The 19,736-nt window shown below is 27.0% G+C and overlaps 1 protein-coding gene across 4 annotated transcripts in view; it reads right to left on the bottom strand.

The window, feature by feature from the left end:
• Positions 1 to 19,736, bottom strand: part of Iml1 (GATOR complex protein Iml1) — a 60,191-nt gene that overhangs the window by 20,756 nt on the left and 19,699 nt on the right. For 2 of the 4 annotated variants that reach the window (XM_043043847.3, XM_043043848.3), the window contains exons 18-27: positions 16,920 to 17,033; positions 16,217 to 16,300; positions 15,903 to 16,013; positions 15,670 to 15,817; positions 14,046 to 14,133; positions 13,846 to 13,962; positions 11,066 to 11,151; positions 7,090 to 7,264; positions 5,324 to 5,527; positions 550 to 756 (exon numbers count right to left, since the gene is read on the bottom strand). In XM_043043847.3, coding sequence (XP_042899781.1) covers positions 550 to 756; positions 5,324 to 5,527; positions 7,090 to 7,264; positions 11,066 to 11,151; positions 13,846 to 13,962; positions 14,046 to 14,133; positions 15,670 to 15,817; positions 15,903 to 16,013; positions 16,217 to 16,300; positions 16,920 to 17,033 — 1,334 coding nt within the window. The remainder of the gene's footprint in view (positions 1 to 549; positions 757 to 5,323; positions 5,528 to 7,089; positions 7,265 to 11,065; positions 11,152 to 13,845; positions 13,963 to 14,045; positions 14,134 to 15,669; positions 15,818 to 15,902; positions 16,014 to 16,216; positions 16,301 to 16,919; positions 17,034 to 19,736) is intronic. The other 2 variants (XM_087167856.1, XM_043043849.3) reach the window with 2 other exon arrangements.

Raw genomic sequence — 19,736 nt, 5'->3', positions numbered from 1 at the left:
TAGTAATTCAAATGGAATAATAAAATCTGAATAATAATTTTAATAACTAAAATTTATTTTTTGATAATTTAGATAAACATATAATACAGTATAAAAAAGCCTTTATTAGGCATTTCTAAAGTAATAAATAATGAGTAAGGAAAAGTTTAAATAACATTTTAACGTTTTCCTTATATGCATAATATATATTTGAAGGCAGCAATAGAAATTCAAAGTTAGAAAATATTCTCTTAATATATAAAAAAAGACAAACACATACTAAGAAACGTCAAGCTAAATAACTTAAATGGATGTGTTTTGTACATAAATAAGTGTCTACAATGTTAAGAAGAAAATTTGTTCAGTTGAGAAACAAAATATTTGAGAAGGGGCAAAAAATGCTGCAAAAAGGAAAACAATAGAAAATGATAAAGAATTTTTTTATGTAAAAAAAAATGTAATTTTCCCTGAATTTTATGCAACGTAATTTTATTCTATGCTATGCAATTCTAATCTATCCATGCAATGCAACATGGAGACTAGTGATGCAAATTTAAAAAGTCACAGTACCCTTCCATCTACTTCTGTAGCAGGAGAAACACGACCGGATGGCAATACTAGGTCAACTCGAGCTCCTCCTCTAGCAGAATTGCTACGCATTCTAGGACGATCATGCACTTGGTTACTGGCTAACCTTTCTCGAAATGAAGAAGCTCCAGACGTCGTGAGGCTAGCTTGGCCAACACTTGATCGACGAGGAGGAAGCAAGTGTGCCAGCTAAAAATCACAGGGAAAGGTGCTCATTTTGATTAAATAAATAAATATATTAACAATTCTTATAAAAAACAAAAGCTGTCCTCTCATGAAACTTATAAAAAGAAAAAAGAAGAAAGTTTAGATTATGCATATACAGTCTGCCCTCTTAAACAATTACCATTTGTTCCGGCTCACTGTATTCAAATAAATGGGGAGTGCATTAGTCAATCTTAATTGCTATGTTTTATGAAATTTTACTTTGACATGGTGCTTTGAGGGAATAAAGTCATTTTAATGACGAATAAACAATTATACTTAGTGCTGTTACAGTTAAGATCATAAAATATAAATGACATTTAAAATTATATTAAAATCAATCAATGCTAAAAAATATAATTCTATTTACTTCATTCCAAAGAAATACTCTCTCTCTCTAACTCAGTGGAAGGACAACCCATAGAGGGCCAAGGCCTACGGTGCCCAGCTCAGTTTTCTTGACCTTGGGCTCTGGGGTGCAGGAGCAGATGTTCCGGTCAGGTGGTCAGACGAACGCGGAACCCCCAGTGTTTAGTTCCCAAGCATGCTTGGTACTCATTTATCGACCCACTGAAGGGTTGAAAGGCTGAGTCAACCTTGCCCGACCCGAGGATTGAACCCAGGACTTATGGCACGGGAGCGTGAAGCGCTACCACTCAGCCATTGGGCGTCAAAGAAATACTGTTGACATTATTAACTTAACATTTCTCTATTTCTTACTTTCCCATGTTTAAAATGGCGGGTGAGTGAAGTGTGTAAAAGAGGGGTTAATCCCCTTTGACTTGATGAATTCTCAAACTACCCCTTGAAACTTGTTCGGAGCAGCAAATAGATAAGAAGTCCGTATTGAAGTGACTATATGCAGTATTTTGATCTAAACTGAAAAACCGAAATTCTATTCTAACTAGTAAAACATTTTTTTAAATTTAAAAAAAAAAAAAAAAAAAACATTTTTTTCTATTTTCATACACAGAAATGGGAAATTTCATTACCAGATATGCAATTAAGGTTGGTATGACTGTATATATGTTGACATATTGAAGTATAATTTGTAATTTAAAAATTATATGTAAATTTCTTAATGATTTGTACAAGTAAAAAACTCTTTTAGAGTATAGCACAGCATTAAAAATTATATTTGTGAAGAAAAAAACGAAAAAAACATAGAATGAAAAAATTTTCAAATTTGAACTTAAATAATAAATTAAAAATTTCTTAATTTTACATTTTCATATGAAATTTAGGCAAATTTAAAACTTTTGAAGATAATTAGTTCTTAAAAAATGAGGAAAATGGCATATTACTAAAATTCTTTCCAAACAAAAATATCTGATTTATAAAGTAAACAAATTAGCACTCAACTAAAAAATAATTAAGATTTCAGTGAGAGGACAGCTAAAATAAAAAGATGTGTAAAATGTTTCATAACAAGAGACAAAATACAAAAAAAAGCAGAAAATACAAAATGTAACATGCAAAGATTTAAATTTGTGCAAAAGGAGTAGAAATAGGTTTTGATAAGTACTATACAGGTCGCAGAGTAACATTCAACAGTAATGGAGGGTTGAATTTTACAAAGTTAATACATAAATATAGAACACAAAAATTCAATATTTCAAATAAAAAATATCAATAATAAAAATCACATAACAATTAACAAAAATACAGCAATAAATTAACAAATAAAAAATATATAAAATTAAATTACAGTTCTAAAATTAAAATAAGATTATTACATACAGTTAAAAAACCATTTATTAAAAAATCACAAAACATTATTTACAGATTTCATATTTAAAATGTAACACAAACTAATACATAGAAAGATATTTAATTTTCCTTTCATTTTAATTTTTTTAATTTATTTTAAAATTCCTTAATTGTGATAAATGTATTAAAAGAGTCGATTCAGGATATTAAATTCAGTAGTACTCAATTACCAACAGTAACTGGGACAGACTTAATTCAATATATCAAAATATTCAGATTTTAAAAGTAAGATTGCTTTTTAATCTTCTTAAAAGAAAAAAAACTGCAAAATTAATGAAGCATGATGGTTAAACAAACTAGTTTTAATAAAAATTTAATAGTTGAAGGAAATCAAACTAGTTTTCCTTCTTTCGAATGAAAGAAGGAAAAGTTTCAAATATTTTTAGGAAATCAAAACAGTCATCTTTAACTAACAAAATGTTTATTTGTTACTCATAGAAAATGACATTATGTAGTCATTCAAAAAGTGTTTTCCATTTTGAAAACCTAATATATAGATATGTCGTTCAAATAGCTTCTCCTCATTCATTTCAGGGTCAAACTCCTTTTTACCTCCTCCTGATGCAGTTGTAGAATTTCTTATCCTGACTTTGCTTAGATTGTGATTAATATTTATAATGGGAGTTACAGTGCACAAATAAAAGAAAAAAAATTTAAAAACGAATTATATTTTTTTACTATTATAAAATAAAATGAAAAATAAACAATTATTACAAATTATTTTTTTACATAATACAATACTTACGACATTGGAAACAATTAATAAAAATAATAATCTTATGAGTCTGAAATTATGATAGCATATTAAGGAGGGAAAAAAAGAATTAAGAAGGTAGATTAGAAAAAAAAGCAAGTGTAAAAAATTTCTTTTGGAATTGAAATGTCTTTTGGAAACAGATATATCCGAATGAAAGAGGTTTGGATAAGTTCTAGTGTAATTTCATATAATACATGATATTTAATAATTAATTAATTTTTTTCTAGCAGCAACTGAAGTTCCTTTTTTCTTTTTAAAAAATGAATAAAAGTCTTAAATATAAAAATAAAATTAATTAGTAGGTAAAATTAATGATTTCAAAAAAGCAATGTCCACTATCATAACTAAACTATCATCAACTGGGGTTACTTTGTTCCCCAAGTAACATGACCATTATGTAAAGAAAGCTTGACTGGCAAAAAGCAATTACTCATTGATCTTTGAGAGCACTATAAAAGGTCAGGGCTGTTGGTTGTTAAGACCGAGAAGAAAGTGTTTCTATTTTAAGATAGTTTGTCAGTTTAAAAATAACTGATTTGTATAGAGTGAGCTACTGTGCAATTAGAGTACTTTAGCAACTTAATGTAGCCCATAATAATAGCTGGTAAGTTTTACATAATATTCCTGTTGTGAAATATGTAATTGTCAGTGGTGGGATTTGATTGCAGAAATTTAGTTTTGTACCTAAATTTTCATGCAGTCTTTTAATCATACAATGTTATTCTATGATCCATAGGAAATATGGAGCTGCTCTGCCTACCTATCATTACACAGAGTGTCAAAATAACTAGTATGAGACACAGATTTAAACAGTGAGGAATGCATAAAATCTTTCAAGCATTACCAAGAAAAAATTTGAACATTTATGTTCTATCTAAGAACCAAAGAAAAAAGATATACCCTTCTCCAGAAAAAGTGGATAAATACAGCATTTTCAAAACTATTAAGTAAATTGTTTTGTGAATTAGAATTTTCAAATAGCATGACTCACATTATAAATCAACATATATGCTCCATTTTTTAAAATTATTACTGCTAATAGTTACGACTAAAAGATCCTAATCAAAAATTTAATGAATGCCTAAAAAAAATATAAAACAATATAATTTATAAGAATGTAAAATTTTTTAACAATTAAGTATACCTTTGCTTAATTTACTCCAACTAAGGAAATGTTGCCGAGACGTTTACTATATTAGCAATTTTAAATAGATAACATTAACATAGATAACATAACATAGGTAAAATTAACATTAAAGGATGCAATTTCTCTTGATCAAATTAAAGGGGCCAAATTTCTCAGATTGTGACTATCTATCATTGACTCAGGGTCAAGAATCCAAAAGGTATATTTATTCTGAGAAAATATGCTTTCGTATTTGATTTTGTAACTTAAAATATTTTCACACAAATTATGTATATTTTTTCAAATCATTCCCAAGAACCATTACAACTGCACCCTTGTATGAGAAAATCTGTTCATTTCAATAAAATTTGAGAAGTTCTGCTTTTATTTTGTGCACTGTATAACAACTTACATATACTTGAAATATATCAATACTTACATCTATAGTATATATAGATATGAAATACATCTATACTATAGGAAAACTATCTTACTTGAAATATATAGAAAGTAATTCAATTCGATATTAATTAATGAGAAAAAAAGCAGACACTTTTTAAGCAAATAATTTTAAAAACAAAGCTGCTTAAGAATTCTCTTCTAATTTTTATTAAACAAAATATAATTTTGAAAGGAAAACAAAATATAATGTTGCTGTTGATATAATGGTGAAAGATAGTAATTTGTGAAAAACTGAAAAGTTAGCTTTAACATAATTTTTTTACGAAAATATATGGGTAATAATTTTTAGTTTCTTCACACTATATTATTTTTTTATTTCAGAGAGCAAACTTTACAAGGGGTGTTTAAAGAACTGGCGTATCTATTGAATAAAAGTTTTAAAAAACTCACAAGTTAAAATGTTACAACTATACTATAATGTAAAAACTTAGCAGTACCTTTAGCTTTGGTTTTCTCGAGGGTATTTTACGAATTTTATTCATCACTTCTAGCAAGTTTAAAACATTTTTCCGCTGTATAAGTTTTTCTTCTTCAGAAAATTTTTTATATAAGTCACAGCGCTCGTGTCCTTCGATGATTTTTTTTGTTTCAGGTTGACCAGCTGGTAGTAGTAACATCCTTAACCTCCAGTACTTTAAAGACTAAAATAATTAATGAAAATTTTTATACAGAATAATTCAATAATCATAGTAACTTTATAAAGCTCAAAACTATATACACGGAAGCATAACTATATAATAAAAGCTACTGAGTTTAGAACAACATAGTATTGATTCTGAGAGACAAATATTGATGAATTTGGTATAAATGTTATATTAATCATGAAAAAGAGAAATGTGCAATTAAAAATTTGGCTGGTAGATAACACTTTTCATTTTTAAGAAAAAATTTTAATACAATTAAGAAACTTTCAAAGATTGAGCAATTGAAGGAAATTATAAATGGACTATGTCAACCTTCATCTATCAAAAGGTACCTCATGATAGAATCAAGTTAACATGTCTTATATACTAGTGAATTGGTATTTAATATTTATAGTGGTAGTTACGCCACACAATCACTGCCATAAAATCATTCTACACCATGTCATTACAGAAGAAAGAACTGAAAAAGTTGATCATAAAAGTCATTGTGATGGAGGAGAAACTGGATTCAAATGAAACTGAATCAAAGCAAGTACAAAGCAAGTACAACAGGTAACAGGAACACGCTATAACACATTTTGGACTAAAATGAAATGTTGGTTGAATATATGCAATAATTAAATAAAGTTATGTCTCTTCAATTGCGATTATTTTTTCCTTTATTACATTCTTTTCTCACCTAGTGGGTAAAATGTGAATCAATTTTCTTTTACTGTAGATCTTTCTCCCATGGTACATATAATTCTATATGTAGTGTGCGGACATCTTCGCCAGAGGGCGCTTCGCACACTCACCTCCATAAAGTAATTGATTAAAATAAGAGAGAATCGTTCTCGGAACTGACTTGTGAAGTCAGATAAAATCATGTCAATAACTTACCATTCATTTCATATTATTTTTATACATGTTTAAATAAAAAAGTGTTCATATAAGTGATAGTTATTCATGAGAACCAACCACATTTATTCATAAAGGAATATTACACTATATACTAATTTCCTTTAAACTATGTCAACCATAACAGTTTCTACATTGATAATTTTAATTATAAACACCCAATATAAGTGCAAATTGCTTTGTAAAAAATACTATGTCAGAAATCAGAAACGTTTTTGAGAATTAAGTCAATATTTTGTACCCAGCAAAGCAAACTTATTACAAACAAATTTCAAATTATTAAAAATACTTTATATAGAAAGAATGAAAAGTTTATAATCAGGTGGCAACTATAAGTACAGTTTGGGCATTTGAGGGTCAAACAAAGCAACAATCATTTAAACGATCACAACTATAATCATATAAAAATATCAGCACAAAATCTTATGGTATAAAAAATTTAACTACTTGAAGCTTTTTTAAGATTGACATTAGAAATAAAATTTAAACTATAGAAACTTTTATAACATATAATCAAAACTTTTCATAACACAAATTAATCAATTTTTATTCTTCATAGAAGTCAAATTCAAAAAAAAAGTTTTATTACTTTTATGCAGTGAGCATAGATTAAATTCAATTAAAATTATTTTTGAAGATAATAAATCACATAAAAAATTAACCTCTTTCAATTCAAATTCGCCTTCTCCTCGATTGCAGATATAATGATCTAAGTAATTCCAGTTATAATTTTCCAGTCTTTCACTAGTAAAATCTACCCAGGACACACCATATGTATCACTATCTGGAGCATGAAAACGGTAACAGTAATGGATTTTTATTTCTCTGTGAGGATGACTGCAATGGTAAAAAAATAATAGATTAATTGCAAACTCCCAATTTAACACTTTGAATAATGCATTTTGAATTCAACTAAAATGATTTACAAATGTAATTGCTATTGCTTAGTTAAATTTAAAAACATTTGGTTACATAATGAGATACTTTGTAACAAATAAAGCAACAAAAAAAAATCACCCAGAAACCACAAAGTGAAACTAGTTAATAATAGAATTACACAAATACATTTATGCAGATTGTTTAATCTTTAAAAATAAACTAAATTCATAACTCATTATATAGGATGGGGCTGTTTATTTCCAAGACTGATCCAACTACTGAAAATATTATGTGAAATCCATGCCCATTTAATCCACTGGGTGTTTTGACATTTTCATTTTCACTGCTTTCAAATGTTTGCACTTTTTTTAATATAACTGTAGCTGAAATGCGCACAAGTATTTTCCAAATGTCCAAAGCAAATGGTTCCAGCTTATCTTCCCTCGATTCAGAAAACTGATATAAAGGGTCTCTTATCTATTATTTTACTCTCTCCTATTATTATATAGATGGATGTTTAGACACATTAAAATTAATGGCTTTTCCTGCATAATAGGCAATTAAAGATAGAAAATAAAGTGAAGTTTTATTTATGCCCAACCACATATATATGCAGAACCACCAGTAGATAAATTAGTTTTGAAATACCTCCACCAGCCCGGACTTAGATGAAATAAAAAAACTTTCTGGGAATACAAAACCTCATTTAACAGACTTTTGGCACACATTCATTAACTTTTGCAACTATTTTCATCACAATATTTTGATGCAATTTGTTAGAAAATCACGAATTTTTTTGAAAATGCTCAATTTTTATAGAACTTTATATTGATTCATACTACAGGGATGAGTTTGGTAAATAACCAATAAAGCTGAAAATAGAAATCCAAAAATGCTAAGTGCAAAAACAATTTTTAAATAATTTAATTAAAATCACTCTAATTTGAATAAGTAAAAAGTATATGTAGGAAGCATTTATTCATTTAATGAAAGTATTGATGAAAGAGATGTTATTTATTTATTTAAATTGTGGAATATGAATCTCAATATATGATTTTAATATCATGCAAATATGAATCTTGATATTTGATTTTAATATTGTGCGAATACGAATTTCGATGTTTGATTTTAAAATCGCCTGAAGACGAATTCTGATGCATAATTTTTAAGTCACTTGAACATGAATCATAATAGTGATTTTTAAAGCCAGCAAATACAAAAAAATGCAATATTTGATATAAAATCGTGGAAATATGGAAGACAATGCTTGATCTTAAATCCTGTAAATAGAAATCGCATTTGCATCAGTAGGAAAAAGCATAAAAATTAATATTTTTTTGTTTCTTGGGAATTCGAAAAAGATAAACTTTCTTTGCAGAGGTGGATTTTTGTAGTTAAAAATTTAAAAAAAATTTCAGCAAAGAGACAAATTTTCAAAGAACAGCGCTTTCATGTTTGTGTATATTATTCGGGTCTACACCTGAATCAATACACTTCTGTAATTAGCAGTAAAAGTTATTTAACTTTTAAAGTCCTGTTTCGGAATGCTCTTCTTTTATAACATGGGATTATTTTTAAAATCTTCAAACATTCTTCGGTTTCAGAGTGTGTGAAAATGATTCTTTCACTTTACTCCTCAGACAAATCTTTGGCAGACCTTTCTTGTTCAAATTTTTTTTTTTTTTAAATGTCAAAGAAACATGGTTTTGGATGTCAAAAACATTATGAAAGCCTTCAAGTCAAAAGAGAATGGAACTTCAAAAGATGACTTCAAAATTCATAAATTTTACAGATAATTACAGAAGTATATTGTGGAGGGTGACGGTTACTTTTAATCATATTAAAAGGGCATACAATTCACATAATATTTCCCAGAGTTAAATTTAAAAGTCTTGGAAATTAATGGCCGCAACTTGAATTATATTATATACATCACTATAACTTCATATTTATGCACTTACATCTTTAAATTTTATTTATCTTATTTTCTTTTATGAAACAATTAAAATATTATTTATAATGATTTTTATAGATATAGATAAAATAATTTTTAAAAAAAATCAAAGTGAAAAACGTTTAATTAAACTTTTTATTACAATACTAATAGATTTTTGAAATAAGTAAATATTTTATATTCTATTCTACTCTATTACATATATATATATATGTATATATATATATGCATATTTATTTTTATATATATATATATATATATATATATATATATATATATATATATATATATATATATATATATATATATATATATATATATATATATATATATATATATATATATATATATATAACACAATAAAGACAAAAGGGATAAAAAGAAAAAAACAAAGAAAGTTAATAAGTTTTATTTTTAATGCTCATAAGCTGCAAGTACACAGAAAATACTAGCAGAAAATACTTAACATTAATAATAAGTTAAAAATATAGAGAAAACATGGAAAATAATAAAGATTAATGAAAAGAGTTTTTTTTAAAATAAATGTTAATTATTTTCCAAAATCATTAAAATTGTATAGTTATATCAACCTTAGTGAACTTCTTTATATTATGAACTTCTTTATATTATCTAGTATAATATTATTACCTTGGTCACATCTACTTTAGGGCCAATCCTTGGTAACTAACAAATCAAACGCGCTTCAGTACTACAGTAGGAACTCTATTCGTATGCAAATGTAACATTTGATGGGTACATTAACAATATTAAAGCTTTAATAATTTCACTTTTACCAGTGTTTATTAGTGCAAAAAATTGAGTTTTTGGTAAATATTTAATTTTTTTAAAAGAAACTGTAACTCAAATTTATATATACCTTTAATGTATAAAATAGATCAAGTGAAAATAAAAATAAACTTATTTTTTCCACTTACGTACCAGTGCAAATAAATTTAAGTGGTAACAAAAGACTATATTTTATTTATGAAAATGGTTACTTAAAAAAATCTTGTTGGATTAGATATTAAAATAAAGTAGACAAAAACTAATTAAATTTGTTTTTTATAAAACAAATGGCAGGTAACGGTGTAAGATTAAAAGATGCATTTTAACAAGAGACAATCAAATTAATTTATTCCATAAAACCAAAAAAAAAAATTTTTTTTTTGTGCAAAAATTGTGAAATAACTATTTATCAAAGCATGTAAAAGAAAATATTTACCACATGCATTTTTAAATATATGCATCAGTAAAAAAAAATACGTATTGTTTAAAATTGTCACAGTGAATTCTAGTTTTAATACATTCTGTAAAATAAATAATAGAAAATTAATAATGATGAGGCAATTTTTCAATTCTTAAAACTTAATTTATTAATGATTGGAAAATTTTGGTTTCATCTGTGGTTTGTTACTATATTTTCTTAACTTACAACTTTCATTGCAGCAAAGAAAAATTCCTCAGAGTTGGCAGTTATATTTACAAAGTTATTATATTACGCTTGCTAGTTAGAATTTTAGTATCTTTCTGTTTGTCAATTAGATCCATACTTTCACAGACGCCTATGGTAACTCAGGAAAACTTTTTTTAAATTTTCAGTTTATGCATGAAAATAGTGATTTTAATAACTCTTATGGACTCTTACAATAATTAGATGAATTTAACAAATCACTCTTACAGACTATCACAAATTTAGAAATTTCGATTAATCATATTTTGATCAGAAAACAAATTTCAGCAATGCTAATTATTTCTTGATATTAAGTTGTTAGCAATGATAAAGACATCGCATAAGTCATACTCACCGAGGTCTGTAATGTGTGACTGTTATTTTTGATCCTTCCAAAGACAATTTATGGAAAATTCTGCCTATGCTTAGTAAATACTCTTCCTGAAATAAAATGTTTAAGTTAATAAAGTGAAACAGATGAGTTAAAATCATTTTAAAAGGTATAAAACAGGCAAATTTAATAGCTAAAAAATACATTTTTGAGCTAAAAATACATAACTCAAACTAGCATTATTGAGCCGTGACGGCTCAAAGGTATCTATTTAAGGTAAAGAACTATCCTTGTGAAGAACTGGTGTTCAATCCCCAGTGGCAGCTTGAAGCTTACCAAGTTTTAATTTAACCAATACCAGCTTGACTGGGAAATAAAAGCAGCCTGTGCCAGTTCTGTTCATATTGCCACAATTATGGCGTTAGTCATGAAATTGTGAGCCTTAACCTCCATAACCCACCTGGCTTGCAATGAACTGCTGAAGGGCGAGAATGCTTTATTTTACTTTAATCCAGTATTATTAGTAAAAATATTTTACAGGAAAGTTAAATTTTTATTTATATTATATTAATAATCATAACCTGTAAAACAAATGCATAGATATATTTAATTTTTTTTGTACATTTTAGATAATTTGTTTTGCTTAAATTAATAATAATTGAATTAAAATAAACCAGTTATACAAAGAAAGTGAATGTGACATATTTGTTTGACACTTTGCTTCTTAAAAATTTTATAGTAAATTAATAGTAAAATAGTAAAAATATTGTCTGTTATTATTAATAATTAAATATTTTATTATAAAATAAATAAATATCAAAAATTATTTTCTGTTTGCCTGTTCTTGGCAATCTAGCTAGCTTTTAATAATATTTCTTATTTTACTGCAAAGCTAGTTAAAAAAAGAGAGGTTTTATTAAATGCTACCTTGCAACAGACTGTTGGTTCTGGTTCCTAGTAGACACAGTTCCTAGTGGAACACCAATGTCAAGCATCACTGGCAGCTATCAGTGAGATGGTTGTTGACAAGGTTGGCAAGTTTCTGCCGTGGTGGTTAAAACCACTGGTAGAAACCGGTTAAAACTGGCACGGCAGAAACCCTTTTCTGCCACATTTGTGGCAGAAATTCAGAAAATGACATAAAAGTTAAGTACTGAGATTGACATACAATGGATAATTCATAGAAAAAATATTTAAATATTAAACAAAGTGATCAGTGAAATTGCTATTTACATTTATGAAACAGTGAATCTAACCAATTATATTACCTCTTACATACAGCAAAGATTAAAACTGTTACTGTTATAATAATTGGATTGTTGCCATGCAAATTATGTCTTGAAAAGAAAAAAAACTATTTGAAAGTAGCTCTATTCAGTTACATTAAGATTTAAATGATAATAAATACTGAATTTCAGAGTTTAATATAATAAACTAAAATTTAGTATTTATATTTATCATTACATTACTTTATTCTTTACTTAATATAAATATTTGATATACTGCACTGCACTCTTTATATTTAATATAAACAAAATAATATATATTTACATACAATGAATTAAAAAGTTTGTTACAGTTACATTTTTCAGTTTACTTAAACAAAATGTCATTAAGCAATTACCAGAACTAATATAGAAGTTTTTTTAGTTTCTGCCAGTTTTTACCAGTTACAACCAGTTTCTGCCAATGGCATGGGAAAAACCAGTTTCTGCCGACAAAAAACCAACCCTGGTTGTTGACCACTTTAAACAGCCTGCATAGGGACCGAGGGTACACGGTATTAGTCCCTGCTAAACTGTTCTATTCTAAAAGGCTAGACTTTGTACATACGTTGTTGGGCTACCAAAGTGGGGAGCCATTCCCTCCATAGAGGATTACAATTGCGATGGCATGTCTTCGGATCATCCTCAAGGATATTTCCTAGACCATCATCAATAGCTCATTGTGCAGCTATAGTGCTGTTACTACTACTAAAGAGCTATTATGCCCACAGAATATTTGGTCTATTCCTAGAACTCCTTGCAAATTTATAAAATACAGAGAAGAAAGTATGCTCAAACAACTGAAATGTAGCATTATCTCTAAAAAAATGAAACTTAATATTTTGAAAGAAAAAATAATAAATGCTAACTGACAGAACATGAAGTTTAATGGCACACAATCTGGAAAAGTAAAATGTAAAAGAATGTAGAGTATAATAATACACAAGCTGAATGTAGAGTTTAATAGCTAAAAGGTGGAAACAGCGGTTAAAAGGACACAAAAGCTGAGGGCAGCTATCAAAACACAAAAGTGTCTCTGAATATTGGTTTTATTAAAGTTTACACACTCACTGTAATGAAACCAAACAGCAAAATAAAACAAGTTTAATGTAAAAGAAGGAAATCAGAGTAATAGAAAGGGTAAAGATGCCTAGGCTGCCTCTGAATATTAAAAATCCCTTTTTATTCAAAGAAAGTAAATCAACTGGTAGATTAAATGCAAAAAAAAGCTAAAAAAATAAGTTTTTTAATGTGGCAATTACCAAAACAGTGCAGCTTCTTTTCCTCACAATATTTTTCTCTTATTATTACACATAAAAGTAGAGATATCATAAATACGGTAATGCACATTGGTGGAAACTGGTTTATACAATTGATAAAAAAAATTTATAATCATCAGTAACTTTCAACCCAGTTCTGTCCTACATTTTAAAGTAAGGTTTGTGATTCTGAGTTTCATATAGTGGTGCTCTATATTAAAAGAAGATAATAAAAAATTTTTTTTTTAGAAAAATGAGAGAAACATTGTAAATATTTTACCATTTGTTCAACACTCTGTTGTCCTTTATACAAAAGTGGTGTATATTGGGGACTTGAACTAACTTGATTGAATGGGTATGATATGTGCTGCTTTGGGATAAGAATGATTTGAAAGCCCTACACAAAAAGAAAAATTAATTAAGTAAAAATTTTTTTCTCATAGTTTTATCAATACCAGTAGTTATTAAGAAAACAATTACTTGCTGCAATCTTTGGCAAATTAACTCTTTATAAACCTCTGAAGTGGTTAAAGAACGCCGACCAAAATCCTCATCATTTTGAAAATATCTGCAATATATTAAAAATTGAAGAAAAAAAAGTGCAATAGCATACAAAAATTCTAAAAATAATATTCAAAAATTCTATTAATATTTTTTTTATTTATAAAACCTTAAAACATTTCACAAAGAATTAATTAGTATGCAATATACTTAAAAAATGACAATAAAAAAGAGCTTGCTATGGAGTGAATTAACTTTTGAAAACAACTAGTCTATTCATCTTTGTGATTTTTGTTAAAAATGAAGTCACTGGGATATTAATTATAAGGGTTACAAATAATTTAGTAAAAAAAGAAAAAGAGGTTAAATCAATGCAAATTAAATCGTGCCAGGTGAAATCATAAGGTGAGTTGATAGTAGGTGTGTAAATAGTAGTGTTGCAATATATCTGGCCCAGGACAAACAGAAGGCTTATCAAAAGTTCATGTAATATTGTTAGCATTTTTATAAAAAATTTTGTATTATGAAGAATTTTCCAATTTAGTTTTTATAAACACATTATTTTCCTAAAAAAGCAATATTGAATGATTTTAAGAATTAAGATATTGTTGTTTCATTCATCTTCCCATTCTTAAATTTTAAACCTAAATTCATGTACAAAAATGTCACGCTTGTCAATCACGAATACTATGTTATGACTTACAGGTATTACTCAGAATTTTGATACGCATCAATTAAATTTTTTAACAATTTTAAAACTGTACATGAAATAAAAACTTTTAATGCTAGAAATTAATGCTATTTTAGGTATTTCAAAATAGACTGAAAAAGTTCTAAATGTAGTAAATAAATATAAAAATACAGTATGTACTCAATATTTAAAAGCTGAAGGGACATTAAAAAAAATTTCTAACATGTAATTAAAATTTGTATTTAAGTTCATAATTTCCTTAATCACTTAATTATAAAGTAGGCTTAAAATGAAAATACAGTTAATATGCCACTGAACACTTTTGAGCAAAATTAATTTTAATGGATAATCCCTCAATTCCTTTTAAAAATTCTATGATATGATTACGGTATTGTTGATTAGAATCAATAATTTTTAAAATCACATGAAAGAGATGAATCAATAATTGTGTAACTACAAAAGACAATCCTACAAGATTTGCTACTGCATTCTCTTAAAATAATAAGTAACCATATGACCTCTAAATTTATCACTATAAAAATTTGATAGTATAAAATTATTAATTGAGTATCTTTTTCATAGAATGCCTGAATTTCTGAAAAGGATTAAACATGTGTGTAAGCTTGTATATAATTAGTAGACGGTCTATTAATCGTAACTATCGAATTTTGTGAGTTGTACTAGTATTATTAATTCAAATAAAAATATTATCAAAATTCCAAATTTTTCGATTCTTCAAATCTATTTTCTAAAAATTTTCATTTCTATTTTTAGAAAATGAGATGTTCTGAACAAATGCTAAAATCAACAGGAATATCAGAACAAAAAGCTAAAAATCATGTTATGTATATTGAAATTAAATAATGCATATACATAACAATATAATAAATATTTATAGTGAAGGTGATATACTTTGGAACAGCATTTTCAGCTATAATGTCATCAGGAAGTAATATATAATCTGAAATCACATAATCATTTTGCAAACTTCTTCGATCAGGAAAGTAATCAGTAGTGATTGGTAAGCAAGCAGGTATGACTAGGGATTTCCAATCAACCCCTACAAACAAATTTTGAAGAAAAAAAATTACATAAATGATGAGTACAAACAGATTTTATATTTCGTTTTGAAAGAGATTACTAACCAGTAGTTACAGCAGGTGTCCATTCTTGATCTCCAGTTATGCTACATAACCAAGACATATTATCATTTGCGATACCAGAAGACACTCGACCACCTGAGTTGGATAGTCGTCCTTAAGTTTAAAAAGAAAATTATGATAAATAAAAATGATATAAAACATTTAGATACTGCTAAAGTATTACATTATAATTAAACGTCCATGTTTTGTTCCTACCTTCTCAAAAGTAAAAAGAATTATCATTTAACTCTATACCTTTTAATTTTACATTAGGTACTGTATTAAAAAAAGGAAAGAAATCTTAACAAAGGATTTACCTTCAGCAAAACTGTAACTCATACTACTGGTAGAGGATTGTGTTTCTCTTTTCATAAGATGACTAGGCTTGTATTCATTTGGAGCTAAAGTAGTTTTTAAAAGAAATCGATTATATTAAAACAACAAATTTTGTTTTGAAATTTTTAAGAATATTTAACAAATTCCCAACAAAATATTTTCCCACATGTCACCACACATCTTATTACAGTTAGGAAGCAGACAATAAGTACAGTGAATTTAGTACAATACAGTAGGTTAAGTTTTCATTTTAACAAAATTATAAACAAAAATGCATGTTAATATTGGAATTTTTGTTTAAAGGAAAGGAATTCAAAACTTTCTCACAATCTTTCTTCTTTCAAAGATTTCTCACATTACTTATACATTTGTTATAACTTTGCTATGCTACTTTACCATTTGCTATATTATTTTAAGATTTGTTACATTACTTTAACAATTGTTATTTTTAACATTTGTTATATTGTTTTAACACTTATTTTAAAATTTGTTATTTCTTTAACATTCGTTCAAAAAATGAAAAGTTCACAAATGAAAATGATAAATCTGATACAGCTGAAAAGATCAGATATATAACATGACATTTGGAGCAAAAAGCAATATAAAACAAAAAGCAAGCAAGAAGGAAAAGACGACACTCAAGCTGGTGAACAACATTGCACGATGATTATTGTCAAAACTCACCATCTAGTTCATAACTAAAACTATGAGAAGCTTTTTCTACAGAAATTAAAGTTGCTGCACTAATTTGTGGTATCGCTTGGTAATGATGTTGTTGCATAAATATTCCAGTTGGACCTAAACATTTGTAAAAATAACACACATATCCCATAAAAAATAAATGTGTACAAAATTGGTTGGGAAGTTTAAACAAGAAAATAAATAATTGATAACAAATATTTCTGTAGGAAGAGAAATGTAAGATAAAAATGTGCGAAAGTATAACAGAACCTAGCATACTCTCAAAATAAAGGTTCTGATTAAAAATAAATAATATTACTTAAAAAATTTATAGAATTTTCATTTATTAATAACAAGAGTAGCGCTAATTTTTTTTGGTAAAAATGTTTGCTAATACTTTAATTAATAAAAAGTAACACTGAGAGAAAAATAAAAACTTAACTCATCAAATAAAATCATAAAAAAATACTGAAAAGAGTTTAATTTTTATTATATTTAACAAAATCGGTATAAAAAGGAGTTTTTAAGGTAATCATAACAGCCTTGAACACATCAGCAGAGATTTATGCATACGACAAAATGTTATCACTAAAAAGTTAAAGAAAACAAAATTGTTTCTTTTCTCAATTTTGAGTAAAAAATTCTCATACCTTAAAAACATACATTTTCATTATTTGTTGTCAAAAAATTTTACAATTCTTGACAAATATTAACAATAAAAATTACTGAAAAACTGTCAAGACTTGAAAGTTAATTTCTATAAAGAAACAAGAAAATTAATAGTTTTCTTATAAAGCGACAATTTCTTTGATGTTAAACAATCAGAAATAAAGAGGATTATTATTACTTATTTTTTAGAGCAAGGTGATGAACGTTTTTATTTTGAATAATGGGCTGAGCACTGTTGCAAAAAACTTTGGTAATCTATCTATGCTCTAGACGGAAACAATTTTGGAAGCATAGCTACCAACATGGATGGGAAAAAATCCAGTAGATTTTAGGAAATCATATAAATTTCATGATAATTGTTGCATAATGTACTAAATATTTTACACATAGGGAATTTTAGGCATTTTCACAGTCATCAAATTAGAAAAACTGCTTCCAGTTATGATTGACATTAAACATACTTGAAATATTATGTACTATGTTAACTCATGATTTCAAACATTAATAGGCATTTAATTCATCAAAGATAGTTAAAGGATTTTTTTTAATTTAAAAAGAGAGTTCTGAATTAAAATAAACTGAACATTTTAGAACAAAAAAAATTTTGAACTGATTTCTATAAATGAGGATCGCTTCATTATCTTAGTAATACTTATTTAAATATTCAAGCAAGTAATAATCTGTACAAAAATTCTATTTAAACAAAAAAGTTTTCTTAGGAAAAGTATTCAATTTTAGGGAATTGTCTAAAATGTACAGAAACCAGGAGACTTTTAATTAAACCAGTAGACCAGGAGAAACTGGTAAAATTCAGTAGAGTTGGCAGCTATGCGTAAGTAAAGTACAGCTGTTGTATGAAAATGCCCCCCCCCCCCTCTTTTTAAGTTCATTTTGAAAATAAAATTATCAATCTAAAAGAATCCGGGAATAAAATTGAAAGAGTTCTATGCTCTATCTTAATAATAAAATAATATTGGTGGGAGACAACAGGTGTAAAATATAATATTTTGCAAAAAGGCTTTTGCAAAAATTATTATAGAAATTACCTATAAAAGCAAAGAAGAAAAAAAAAGCATAACCTCCAAATGAATAAAAAGGAAAAATTATATAAAACAGGTTTACGGATTATATTTCAAAAATATTAGGTCATTTAGGATAGCCTATCAAAAGTTATTGAAAATATTGGCAAACATTGCATTAGTTTTTAATTTTAAGAGAGAAAAAATATTTTGTATATATTTTGGCATTAAAATTTTTCATTTAACTAATTAAATTTGAAAAAAAATGATGCATCTTCCTAAGTAACCATTTAAGAGAATAAATGTTTAAGACATTGAATTTTCTCACAATAAAAAGTTAAGTTGAAGCAGACTACACCTCATTCATATACAGAATGACATGAAATAATGTTACCATAATGAAATATTTTAACAACCCTCTAAGTATTATCCTTGTCCTTTTTTGCATTTTAAACTGCAGGCTTTCAAGCATCAAAATATTGAAGTTATATTCTTTAAACTTTTCAAAAGTAAATAATCGTTTAACTGCAGATTTTTTGAACGATCAAGTTTATAATTTTCAATTGACCGCGTTATTCTTTATTTAATAATTATTTTAAAAATATTTTAAAATCTCTATCAGAAAAAGAAAATACAATAAAAAATTTAAAATCTTACAAGTAATTACATACTATTCATGATTTTTATAAATTTCTGGTTTGATCATTCAGCTTAAAATGTACCAATTTAAATTCTTAAAATTCTAAGTCCCCCAGTGGACTGTAAAGCATCATTTTCACTGCTTGAGGTTCAGCCGCCAATAAAAATGTGAACCTATTGATGACTTTCTCGTAGGAAAACATTTTTCCTCAATCAGATTCTCATTCTCCCTTAACAGCAATTAGAAGTGTGTGAACTGCATGCAGTGAGAATGATCCTGAAGACAGGATTCCCAGTAGATCACCAAAGTCAGTGAATCGGTGTGCGACTACTTTAACCATTCTACGAAGAGACCAGGGATGTGCAGTATCAGTTCTAGTTAAATTTCTCTACTGTAAAGTTCTAGACTTTGAGTGCAAGTTGCCGGGCTACCAAAGCAGTGGAGTCATTCTCGCTGGAAGGAATCAAAATTGTGATGGTATGTCTTTGGATG

Source organism: Parasteatoda tepidariorum, chromosome 7 (assembly GCF_982258835.1).
Source record: "Parasteatoda tepidariorum strain Cologne lab strain chromosome 7, Ptep-v5.0, whole genome shotgun sequence".
Taxonomy (NCBI): Eukaryota; Metazoa; Arthropoda; class Arachnida; order Araneae; family Theridiidae; genus Parasteatoda; species Parasteatoda tepidariorum.
Note: the sequence above shows the minus strand (reverse complement) of the source record. Positions and strands in the feature narration are given on the sequence as shown.